At 45.3% G+C, this 12170-nt stretch overlaps 1 protein-coding gene across 4 annotated transcripts in view; it reads left to right on the plus strand.

Moving 5' to 3' along the window:
- The window catches only part of Grk5 (G protein-coupled receptor kinase 5), a 217772-nt gene that overhangs the window by 187988 nt on the left and 17614 nt on the right, over positions 1 to 12170 (plus strand). For all 4 annotated transcript variants that reach the window (XM_006978475.4, XM_006978474.4, XM_076563413.1 and 1 more), the window contains exons 5-10: positions 2278 to 2378; positions 3037 to 3129; positions 6443 to 6506; positions 7417 to 7557; positions 9208 to 9398; positions 12081 to 12118. In XM_006978475.4, the coding sequence (XP_006978537.1) occupies positions 2278 to 2378; positions 3037 to 3129; positions 6443 to 6506; positions 7417 to 7557; positions 9208 to 9398; positions 12081 to 12118 (628 nt within the window). The remainder of the gene's footprint in view (positions 1 to 2277; positions 2379 to 3036; positions 3130 to 6442; positions 6507 to 7416; positions 7558 to 9207; positions 9399 to 12080; positions 12119 to 12170) is intronic.

A 12170-nucleotide genomic window follows, 5' to 3' on the forward strand; every position in this document is an offset into this window, starting at 1 on the left:
GAAGCCTCAGGGAGAGTAGTGGACAGGGCAGAAATGGCAGTGAGGAGCACAGCAGGAAGGTCCCCAGGAGAGTGGTGCACTGACCTGGCAGGCTCAGGTTTCCAACTTGGCCTTTCTTGACAAAAGTTACTCCCTGGATTCACTAGAAAGAGGATTTGGTTTGAATCACTTAATCTCTTTTTGTTGAACCAGAAGCTGAATTTAAACCCATAGTTATTAAGCCAAGACATTATTATCTGTCTATTCTGTGGCTGTCTGTCCTGCAGCCAGCCCCAAGTATGAGAATTGCCTGATGCCATGTGCACAAATGGGTTACCACTAGAGTCATGGCAGTCCTGTTGTCCCTGAGAAGAAAACCTTGTTGGTTGCCCTCACCTACGGGTAAAGGCTGAAGAGGGGTGAAGAGGCTTCAGGCTAGGCACTGTTTTGATCTGACTTCATCTTCCCAAAAGTCTTTTCCAGATGGCTCCAGCCCATTTTGGTCTTTTCTTTCTGTGAACTTATAGGCTGCTGGCAGACCTTACAGTGTCTTGCTCCCTACACTAGCATGTAGAGGAGGGGGCAGTTGATCATTACTTTCAGTCAGATCACAGCCAAAAGTAATCCAACCGGGGTTCAAATTACTTCTCTGCCACTTCTTGGCTGGATGATCTTGGGAAAAGTATTTAACCTTTCTGAACTTTCATCTTCTGTAAGGTGGATGACTTAGTAGTCCCTATCTCATAGAGCCACATTGTAGAGTAAATATAGTAATGTGTGTCAGGTGTTTCATTCATTATTGACCAGGATTGGGTTTTAGTGTTTTTAAAACATTGTTATAGACTGTTTTTATTGCTTTCCAATGTTAGATCTATAAGTAAATTTCATTTGTTAATAAAGTCAGGGAATAAGAAAATTTGAAGGCCATCAAGTTCTGGTTTTAGTTCATTTTGTACAATCAAGGGACACTGGGACTTTTCTGGTAGGGTGTCACCTAATGGCACATCATTTGTATGGAGACAGTGAACAGCCATCTGCCAGGCAGAGTGCCCCCCCCTCGCCCCACACCCAATCCAGGTGGCCTACCAGCCAGCTCTCTTTCTCATGAGGCAGAATTTGCCTACAGCTAATGACTTGTCCTCCTATTTCATTGCTTTCAGTTACTGGCTCTGAAGAGACTAAACTGCCAGAATCCTCCAACCAAATTTATCTACTTCTAAGGGGGGACCTTTTAAAAATTCATGAATTCTCAAAGTTCAAAAGATCCTTCATCATCTCTGGAGCACCCCTCTCTCCTTCTAGACTCCAGTAGGAGAGTAAACATCTTCTCTGCAGGACACAGTTGTAGGTTCTTAGAGCAGAGAATGAGATGAGGACAGGAATGGACCAGGCAGGGTTCACAGAAGGCAGAGAGAACTGCCACCACCTAAGACAGCTCATGGTGGAAAATGTGCTCTAGCTGGAGCTTGGTGAAAATGGCTTTGTAGCCATACCACAGGCCACCTTCACCAGGGCTAGAACCTCTCCATCCTGCTGAGTAAGGAGTCCCCAAGGGGGATGAACCCACACAGAGGCAGGTCTGGGAAAGAAGGAATGGTTTTCAGTACTTTAAACTATAAGGAACAGAAGGTCAGCCACTTCCTTTATTCAGTAGGGATGTGCCAGCTGCTACTGCCCCACCCCACTACCCCCAGGATCGACTTCCTATAGGCACTGCCTAATGGACCTTAGCATGTGTCCAGCCCTATAGCTACATCTCTGTAGCTGGGAGAGAAAGCAAACCATTCATAATTCACATTCACTCCTTGAAGTTTTCTAAAAATTTTCCTGTAATTTATTAAAATTTCACTTGAAGTCCAGCTGGTGAGTCAAGTCCTGGGAGCAGCTGGCAAGGGTGAATGGCAGAGAGGGGATGGGTGAAGCTAGGGAACGAGATTCTGAGATGCCAAGTGACCTCCATGAAGTCATATGAATAGAAATCTCACACTAAGTGTGGGTTCATTCACTGCCATCCATTCTAGTAATCTCCCTGTCAAACTAAACACTGTCCATGCATCCTAGACCAGGTGTGTGTGTGTGTGTGTGTGTGTGTGTGTGTGTGTGTGTGTGTGTGTGTGTGTGTGTGTGTGTGTGTTTAGTAAGGGCAGACAGAGGGCAGGTGGCCAAATGCTGGGACAGGTATCTACATCTTTCTACCATCACCTGGCATCTGACTTGTCTTTGACCCTGCATCTATGGGGCAGCTCCAGCCACCCTGTTCCTTCTTCCTTACTGACAACAATCCTTTCCTTCTTCCAGTCCCCAGTTTTCATCGCCCAAGTTGGCCAGGACCTGGTCTCCCAGATAGAGACGAAGCTCCTGCAGAGGCCCTGCAAGGAACTCTTCTCTGCTTGTGCTCAGTAAGTGTTCCACACATCAGGGTCCTCCCTCATACCCTGGGAGAGTGCTGCCTGCCTGGCTAGGTCATTCCTACTTGGGTGACCTCTGTCTACCTGGGCTGACCCTTACCTACCTGGACAGACTCCCACCTATGTAGGCAAATCATGCCTACCTGGGCAGATCCATATCTTCCTTGAAAATGGTTTTGGTTCTAGACCTGAGTTCTTGGGGACTATATTTCATTCTGTCCTTTCTCACCTCTGAATCCTAGCCTCTCCTCTACCTCATCAAGTCTGCATCTAATCTCACTTCAGCTCATGGTCTCTTCAGAGAGTTGTTCCTGAGTTCTAATTTGGTGTAGCTCATCTCCAGGATTGTTGACTTAATTTTTGTGGTTTACTGTTTTATGTCCCCCATTTGATTATCCACCCATTCTCCCTACTTTACTACAGGACCTGAAACAAATGCTGGCCCATGGCAGGCGCACTATGAATGCTTACAAGGTCAATCCAGTTTAAGTAACCATTAGCAGAACAAGCAAGCCTCTGGCCATATGTGGAGCATCCATTGCAAGGCCTGGCTTGCTTGTAGTTCTGAAGGCAGTAACCCACTAGTCTCTGTCTATCTCCTTCATGGTGGAAATTATAACATGTTCATCTTTTTGTCACTCTGGGCTAGGTCTGTCCATGACTACTTAAAGGGAGACCCCTTCCATGAGTACCTGGACAGCATGTATTTTGACCGTTTTCTGCAGTGGAAATGGTTAGAAAGGTGAGTACCATTCACTTCTCAAATGAGAGTGTGCAAGTGTGAAAGGTAGGGTACAGAGTTCATCTGTATGATAATTCATACAGAGATTGGATACCCTACATAAACCCCTGGCGACAATCAAATTAACCATTCTCCCACTAAGTTTTTGGGTATTCTAGAAATGCTATGGGCTTATGAAAGCAGGTACTGACTGGGTTGTGCCCACATACACATCATCTTATTCATGCTTCTTTGGTTCTGTCTTTCTCTGCTGGATACTGTTCTCCTTCCCTCCTTCCCCATTCTGAAGATCAAACCCTGCACCTGCTAAATACATGTTGACTATACCCCCAGTCCCCAGTCTCAGGTTTTTTGTGCTACCTTCCCTAAAGGAAGAATAGCTTTGTACATAAAACTCTGTGTACTTTTGGCAGTACGCTCTCAAAAGGCACCTGATTGTAACGTACGAGGGACTGTTCAATTGCCCTCCAAAATAGCCACCTCCAGTTTCTAGCCCTGCCGGTGCCTGAGCCCCTGCACCTTATATTTCTATATTGTTCTCATGTTTTCCTCCCACTAGTGAACAGTGGGGTGTCTTTACTCTATTTTCCACCTCACTAATTATAAGTGAGATTGGGCATCTGTCTGTAGTTTATTTGCTGCCTAAGTCTTTCAAAGTGCTCTCAGGTAGCTCTCTCTTAGGCACATGTCATGAAAGGGACATGACTTGTCTTGTCTCTGACTAGGCCAGTCAATGATGAGGGGCTAGGGGTAATATTCCAGCTTCCTTTCATGATTGACAGAGCTTATACCTAGCTTAAGCATTCTGAGATAGTCTGGGAATGAAAGTGTCCACTCAGGTCAGGGGTCCCTGTCTACAGAAGCTTGGTACCCCAGTGGTATGCTCCATACTCACAGAAGGAAGCCATTTTATTCATGTGGACTGAACATGTACAGCACTCATGGGTCAAGTCCCTTCTAGATACTTAAAGGCTATGGGCCAGGAGCCATCTCAAGGCCCCAGAGAAGCTCCACCTTCTCTGCATACTTCAGGATGCTCTGCAGGAAAGCAACATGCTTAAAGCCACTGTCTTTCTATCCTGACCAGTGAGAATGATCTGATCAGAAGCCCACTTTTGATCATGGCAGCACTGGGAACCAAGCCTTCAATATACAAACTTTGGAGGCACAGTGTTACATTCAAACAATGACAGAGCCCACAAGCAAGACACATCCAGCAATAGTTGTTGTCAGCTTGAAGATCCACAGAGAAGCCCTGTTCTTTATTACAAATAATGGCATCTACTACAAAAGCAACTTATGAGAAGCTTTGGCATGGATACATTTGCCTTCTCATTATATCCATTTTACTGAAGATGGAAGGCCTAGAGAGTTTGGTAGTTAGCTCTAGGCTACACAACAAAGACCTGGCAAAGGCCAGAATCTGAATCCAAAGTCTTTCAAGGCCTTGGTCCTCAGTCTATCCAGCAGTCCCTTCTAGTTGACTCTTGGCTGTGGCCACTGCTTTCTTTTTATTTATCTGCACTAACTTCATGAAATAGACATGTTGATTACTGCAAAGTTAAGAATATACCATTTGGAAGGTGCTAAGTTTTTAGTGTCAGTAAGATAGGATCCTCATTTAGGAATGCCCCCTCTACCATCACTGATGGTATCCCACCTCTCCAACTTTTCCCCCTCAATCATGACCTGTTTACACTGTGTTATTGAAATATTAAGGGAATTTTCCCTCCCAGGGTTAACCAAGAATTTCCTAGGAAATTGCAGGACAGTCATTTTTCTAGCAGAGGAGCTCATAGTAATGGTGATTGATTATTTATTCTCAGTGTAGTATAAATGGTTATGCCAAATAACCTTTTCTGCCTTTATGTGGTTGCTGTAGGAAAGGCTTCTGGCCCTGTGTCAGATGCTAGCTCTTGGCAGGCTTCTCTGGGACACTTGAGCTGCCCTAGTGCTAAGTAGGAAGCCAGGTACTGAGGGGTTCTGTGGCATGGTGCCCTGTGCATCTGATGTGGACCATCAGAGAGAAAAGTGTGCCACACATATGAACTTAGTTCCCTAAGTTTTCAGGGTTATCCCAAGGGCAGTTGTAATGTGAAAAGGTAATTTCACTGAAATCCAAGTCTATCAGCAAGAAAGCTTTTTAGAGGATATTAATGTTCAAGAGTTGCTAGAGGCTTGTGGGTTCTCCTCAAACTGATCTAGTTCTTTGACCCAGTTCAGTCTTCTCTAGCCCCTGTCCTGATCAGGAATCTTATAGGGCATGGCTGTGTGTGTGTGTGTGTGTGTGTGTGTGTGTGTGTGTGTGTGTGTGTGAGAGAGAGAGAGAGAGAGAGAGAGAGAGAGAGAGAGAGAGAGAGAGAGAGAGAGAGAGAAATAGCCCCTATGCTCCAAGAGGTGGTTTTCCCATGTTACATTGATTAGTCTTTGCCAACCAGGCCAGGGATTAAAAACAACATCTTCACCCTGGAGTTCTTGACAAGAGCTGGATGACTTTATTTGTTGACTCCTGAGAATACCATCCATGCCTTTTGATCAAAAATCCTGTCTAATCAGACATGCTAAGTGGGTCTTGTTCATTAAACTGGGAGCTAAAGACAGAAAATTATGGGTATTTTATCACCAACCGTTTGGCCATTCAGGGTATTCGAGTGTCCTGGATGGATGGAAATATAACAAAGCAGTGCCTATGAAGAAAAAGTTAAGAGCTGACAATCACAGAGTACCTGGACCAGGCCTATAGCCAGCAACATTTGCTCTAAGTAAGATGCACTCACTCATGAGTACCCAGAACAACAAGTTATAGCCACCTGCTTGGCAGGCTGAGCTCTACTGGTGTGGAGAGAGCTGTGTGTTCCTTTGTGGCCACACACACACACACACACACACACACACACACACACACACACACACACACACACACACGCCATATGAAGCAGTTTTCTTTTGGGTCTGGCCACAGGCTGTGAGTTTGGAAGAGAGCAAAGGGATGTTGTCAGTGGAAGAGTAGCAGCTAGGGAGCCTTTAGTTGCCTGGCTGGGCTGAATTCCTGCCGAGGGAAGTTCTGACTCAACTTGGTTAAGCACTGTAGGCTTATTCTTCCAAAACTTTTTCCTGTTCTTCTGAGCAAGCCAGGAAGGCTCAGCCCCTAGCTCCCCAGTATCCAGAGCCAGAGGTCTGAGTCTCTAGCATAGCCTCAGAGGAAGGCATTGCATGTCCTTGGCTTGTTCCTTGCCAGCCACCCATACCTATTTCTTATGAATCTTAAATCTTACCTTCAGGAGACCAATATCAGATTCTTGATATTTTTCAGGCAACCAGTAACCAAAAACACTTTCCGGCAGTACCGAGTGCTGGGCAAAGGGGGCTTTGGAGAGGTGAGTGAATATCTTCATTGAAGGGTCTGGGCCTCTTCTCTACTTCCTCACCCCTTTTAGATCAGTAGTGCTTTCAGAAGGATCTTCTTGCTCTGTCCTGGCCCTCTGGTAGCAGAGAGGGAGGGCAAGGGATCTGGCCTGGGTGCTAACACATTTATGAGAGAGAAAGGAGGGTAACAAAGCCTTTGCTGCCCTGTGCAGGCAGGTAAAGTGGAGGTTCTTTTCTGCCAGCCTCAAGTGAGGGCTTCAAGGGAAGGATGGGTCCCCTGGGTTGTGTTTGAGGAAGGGAACCCAAGGGCATGAGAGTACTGAACAACCTTGGCCAATGAGGGGTCCAGGTGATACTGTTAGTGTATCTTGTTACAGGAATAGAGATTTTGTAAATACTATCTGGTCTCAATATTTGAGGTCAGCCTTGTTTCCATTTTAGAGCCAAGGAAAACTATTCAGAAAAGATTGGTGACTTAGACAAGCTCATACAACCAGTAAAGAGCAGAACTAGTGCTAAATTCTCAATGTTTCTTCCCATTTCTCTGAATTGTAAGGTCTTCCTTCACTGTCCCCCCAACACTTTTCCAGCCAGCAGGAAAAAACTCAGTTGTACCTAATGGAGGGATCAGGGTAACACTTGACACCTCTAACCAGTCACTTGACTTTATGCTGTGGCCATTTCAGTATCTTCAAGGCCAAGAGACTTCTCATGGGAGGAAGAGTCTTACAGCTAGTTCATAAAGGCAGAGTCCAGGCAGCACTGGGTACAGAGCCAGATGTCCTGAACTACAGCAACCGCAGGCCAAACCTGCTGGGTTTGGCTCCACCACTTCCAGGTCTAGAGACCTGACATCCTGGCCTTGGAGTTGGGTAAACCAGTTTAGTATCCTATGACCTTAGTGTCTGCCTTCTACTGCAGGTCTGTGCCTGCCAGGTCCGGGCCACGGGTAAAATGTATGCTTGCAAACGCCTAGAGAAGAAGAGGATCAAAAAGAGGAAAGGGGAGTCCATGGCACTCAATGAGAAGCAGATTCTTGAGAAGGTCAACAGCCAGTTTGTGGTGAGTATTGAGGGCCCAGTCACAGGCCCACTCTTCTGATGACTAGGACTTCCTTCCCTTACTAGGAATGATGGTCCTCCAGTGAAGCCAGTCCCCACTTGTGGGATCTCTGTTCTTTAAGGCCACCTTATAAACTCCTCAGTGAATAAAACAAGGCTACTCTAGGCCCAGACAAGGATTTGTGGGTTCCACAGATGCTCTTGTCTTGTTTCATTGTGGTAGAGACCAGGCGGTGGTGGTGCACACCTTTAATCTCAGCACTCAGGAGGCAGAAGCAGGCAGATCTCTGTGATTTCGAGGCCAGCCTGGTCTACAGAGTGAGATCTATGACAGGCACCAAAACAACACAGAGAAATTCTGTCTCAAAAAAACAAAAACAAAAACAAAACAAACAAAAATCTAATATATGTGAGAGGTAAAATGCAAATGGCATAGAAGGATGCACAATAAAAACAAATACCTCCTTCTATGGGTAGTCATTCTAGGCATGCTTTATTCATGTATAGGCTTTATTATTTTTGGCTTACAGGACCACTCTATACATAGTATGCTATGATGATTTTTAGCTTGAAGTTGATTTTTTTTCTCCTCTGTCTACACCTAAAGCCTAGCTATTCCCTTTTTTGGAAAAAAAAAAAAGAAAGAAAGAAAAAAAGCTCTATATCGCTGATTTGTATAGCCCATCTCTACAGACTGAGATAATTTTTCATTTGTAAACCTCTACCAACCATGCTGTGATGTCCACTTTCAAACATTCCCTGGTATGCTTCTGTGAATGTAGCCAGGGGCTAGATTCATGGCAGTCACTGTAATAAGGGCTATACACACTGTCTGAAAGTTGTTCTCAACTGGCTTACCCTAGTTAAACTCCAAGCAACCATGTGACAAAGGAGGAATATCATCATCTACTTTTGGTCCTTCCTCAGAGGAGGCTATCCTTTTATGAAGTGATGAAGTGATAAAGTTTACAGGAGAGAAGTTTTAGTCTCTGGGTCTCTTATTCTAAGCTGTCCCAGCTGCCATCTTTGTCTTTAGGGAAGAGTATGTCCTTAGTAGAGAATTCAGTAGTACCTTGAAGGAAGACATGGACAAAGCTAACATCAGCCTGGTTTAGCTTGGGCTATTTTTTTGTAACATAATTCTTTATTGATTCTTTGGGAATTTCACATCCTGTACCTCAACCCCTCTCACTTCCCAGCCAGTCCCTCCATATCCTCCCCTTACCCCTACAGCATCCCCCCGAAAAGAATCCCCAAAATCAATTAAAAACAAAACAAACAAACAAACCACCTCACTCTTCCGTCTTTCCAACACCTCTTCCACATCTGGCTTAACAAACTAATGCATGCACACACTTTTGTGATATGGAAGCTGTCATCACCCTTGTAGACTTGCTGGAAAGCCAGGGTTCTACCTGCCCATGTCCCCTTCAGCCCTTTACTTTGAGCCACTTGTCAGAAGATCTGAGCATGAGTTTTTCGCTGGCAATGAGGGAAATCATGCAGGGTCACTGAGAGGAGAACTAGGCACAGGGTTTGAGCTGCTTTGTCCCTCTACTCCTCTCTACCTCCCAGCCTTAATGATCCAAGAGAAGGGAGTATTAGTGACAGTTGCTGTGACATTAACATAGTGCTACTCTTCTGTTCCCAGGTCAACCTGGCCTATGCCTATGAGACCAAAGATGCTCTGTGCCTGGTCCTGACCATCATGAATGGGGGTGACCTGAAGTTTCACATCTACAACATGGGGAACCCTGGCTTTGAGGAAGAACGAGCCTTGTTTTATGCAGCTGAGATCCTCTGTGGCCTGGAAGACTTACACCGTGAGAATACTGTCTATAGGTGAGCAGTGCTTCCAGAGTCTGGCTGGGCCCTTGTACCCCTCCAGCAATAGCCCAGGGCTCCTAGGAACCCAAGTGAGATAAACCACTGTCCTATGGTATCTCTAACCATAAAGATTAGAGAAGCCAAGCTTATAAAATTATATTCTCCAAATTCCTCCTCTAAGGAGAGACTATGACCACCACCCCATCACCTAGCACCCAGGAATACTCAGTGGATCCTGGTGGCTATCTTGAATCAATCCCAGTAAGATGTGGGAAGAGTCACTGTCCATGGGTATCACATTGCCACATGGTCTGCCCCACCCTATTCTGAACCTCTTCTATCTTTCACCTTCCTCCCTTCTCATCTTAACACCACAATGACCTGAACTCAGTAGAGCCCCATACCGAGATGCTTCTCACAGTGAGCAGGGTTTCAGTTCTCCTCATAGTGCAGAGGATTTTGAAAAGCTCTGTTGCCTCTTCTGCACTTTTAAAAAAGTTTTTTTTTTTAAATTTACATGTGTTTATGGGTTTGTCTGTATCAGTGCCTGCTGAGTCTAGAAGGGACAATGGTTCTCCTAGAACTGGGATTACAAGCAGTTGTGAACCACCTTGATATGGGTGCTGGGAACCAAACTCTGGTCCTTTAGAAGAGTACTTTTAACCACTGAACTATCTCTCCTGTCTCCCCTCCTGCATTTTGAGTGAATATTGAATTATTCTCTTATGTGTTCAGGAGAAGGGGCTGATGTTTTGATACTGGCCAGTTACAACACATTTCTCAAGGGACCCACTGGAATCTAATTTTTGTAGCAAATTGATTTCTACCATAATCTGTCTAAAAAACAAAAGCAAACAAACAAACAAAACAAAACAAAAACCACTTGCCAGGCGGCCGTGGCACAGGACTCTAATCCCAGCACTCAGGAGGCAGAGCCAGGCAGATCTCTGTGAGTTCAAGGGCAGCCTGGTCTACAGAGTGAGATCCAGACTGTCACCAAAACTACACAGAGAAACCCTGTCTCAAAAAACAAAATGAAACAAAACAACAACAACAAAAACCTATGGTAATCACCTGAAAGGTAAGGACTTCTGATAGGAACTCCACACTGGACACTGCCAGCATGGACACTGTCAATCCTCACAGACTTCCAGGCACCCACACAGTCAGTTGATGATTTTGCATGGATTTCTGAGTAAGGATTATCTTGGGAGCCCAAGAGGATTTTAGAAACCAGAAAGAATGTTCCTGAGAGCTCCTGCCCGAAATGATAGTCCCTGCCTGTATTTCTGTTTTGTTTTTATTATAGTAAGAAGTCAGAAGGTTTCCCATAAGAGCTAAAAAAGAACCTCTTTGATTACCTTTCACTTAAAAGTGTGTTGGGGTGTCAGGGGACAGACTCTAGAGTCCCAAATTCCCTTCCTCTAGGGCAGCAAAGGCCTAAGGCAGTGATTCTCAACTTTCCTAATGCTGTGATCCTTTAATATAGTTTCTTATCTTGTAGTGACCCCAATCATAAAATTATTTTTGTAGCTACTTCATAACTGTAGTTTTGCTACTGTTATGAATCATGATGTAAATATCTGTGTTTTCCGATGGTCTTGGGCTACCTCTGCCTTCAAAGGGTTGTTCTATACCAAAGGGGTTGCAACCCACATATTGAGAACCACTGGCCTAAGGTATTCCTCCTTGTCTTGACTACCTGCCCTAAATTGTAGATTTGATCCTGTCTAGTGGTTCCTGGCAATCTGTTGTTTCCAACCCATGGCCACTGGTTTCTTGAGTTGAGAGTTCTTGCCCTTATTTGGAATTGCTAGCACATCAAAAGAAACCCATGTAAATAATAAAAAGCAGCAAAGCTGGTTTGAAATAAAGAAGGGTATGCAAATACCCATCTCATTGGGTGAGACTGCCCAGGATTTGGGTACATGAACCACTTCCCGCAGGGACAGCTGCCATCAGTTAAACAAACAAAGCTGGCTTGTGCAGAACTGTCAGCCCTGGGATGTAACAAGGTACACATCCCAATCTAAGCTGCAACTTTACCCAGCTTTCACTGGGAAATCCAGAGTCTTCTGCCTGTTTCCCTCTCTAGGAAGACACAGGTTCCCCTTTATGAGCACGAGCCTTTCACTGAATTAAGGAGACATTGGGCTCTGACACAGTAGGACTTAGGACATATGCCAGCTTCCGGGTACCCCTTCCATAGGCATCTTTCCTCTGGCCCATTTTTACCTTACAGCTTTCTTCCCATTGTTACTGCTGGTGCTCTGGCTTGGTGTCTTCTCTCAGTTTGTTTCGAGGACCTGCTCTGTGTACAGGATATTCCATGACATCAGGTCTTCCCAGCCCTCCAGGGAGTCTCTAACCATACTAGCCAGTGTCCTTTGCCCCCATGGACCACCTGTGTGTGTGAGGACAAGCACTAGAATTGGCCTTTCCTATCTTCCTAGTTACCTTCTAGGAAAGAGAAGAAGCCAATGGCAAACCCCAGCATTTGTGTTAAAATACTGGGAAGAGAGAAATGATCTCACAATGGTCTTGACCCAGAGAGACCAGACTACCTCAACTCAGAGGTGGGAGGCAGACATCTTGTGGCACCTGGGCCTGACTAGCCCCAGAGTGTCAGCCCAGATGCAGTGTGTCTTTGCTGCTTGGAATGGCCATGCTCAGATGCCTGTTGTTTTCACCTTGCAGAGATCTGAAACCAGAAAACATCCTGCTGGATGATTATGGTAAGTCAGGGGCTGGAAGCTGGGGGCCTTTTCTGTTATAGTAGCTGAGGCT

The sequence above is a fragment of the Peromyscus maniculatus genome, chromosome 1 (genome assembly GCF_049852395.1).
Source record: "Peromyscus maniculatus bairdii isolate BWxNUB_F1_BW_parent chromosome 1, HU_Pman_BW_mat_3.1, whole genome shotgun sequence".
Lineage (NCBI taxonomy): Eukaryota > Metazoa > Chordata > Mammalia > Rodentia > Cricetidae > Peromyscus > Peromyscus maniculatus.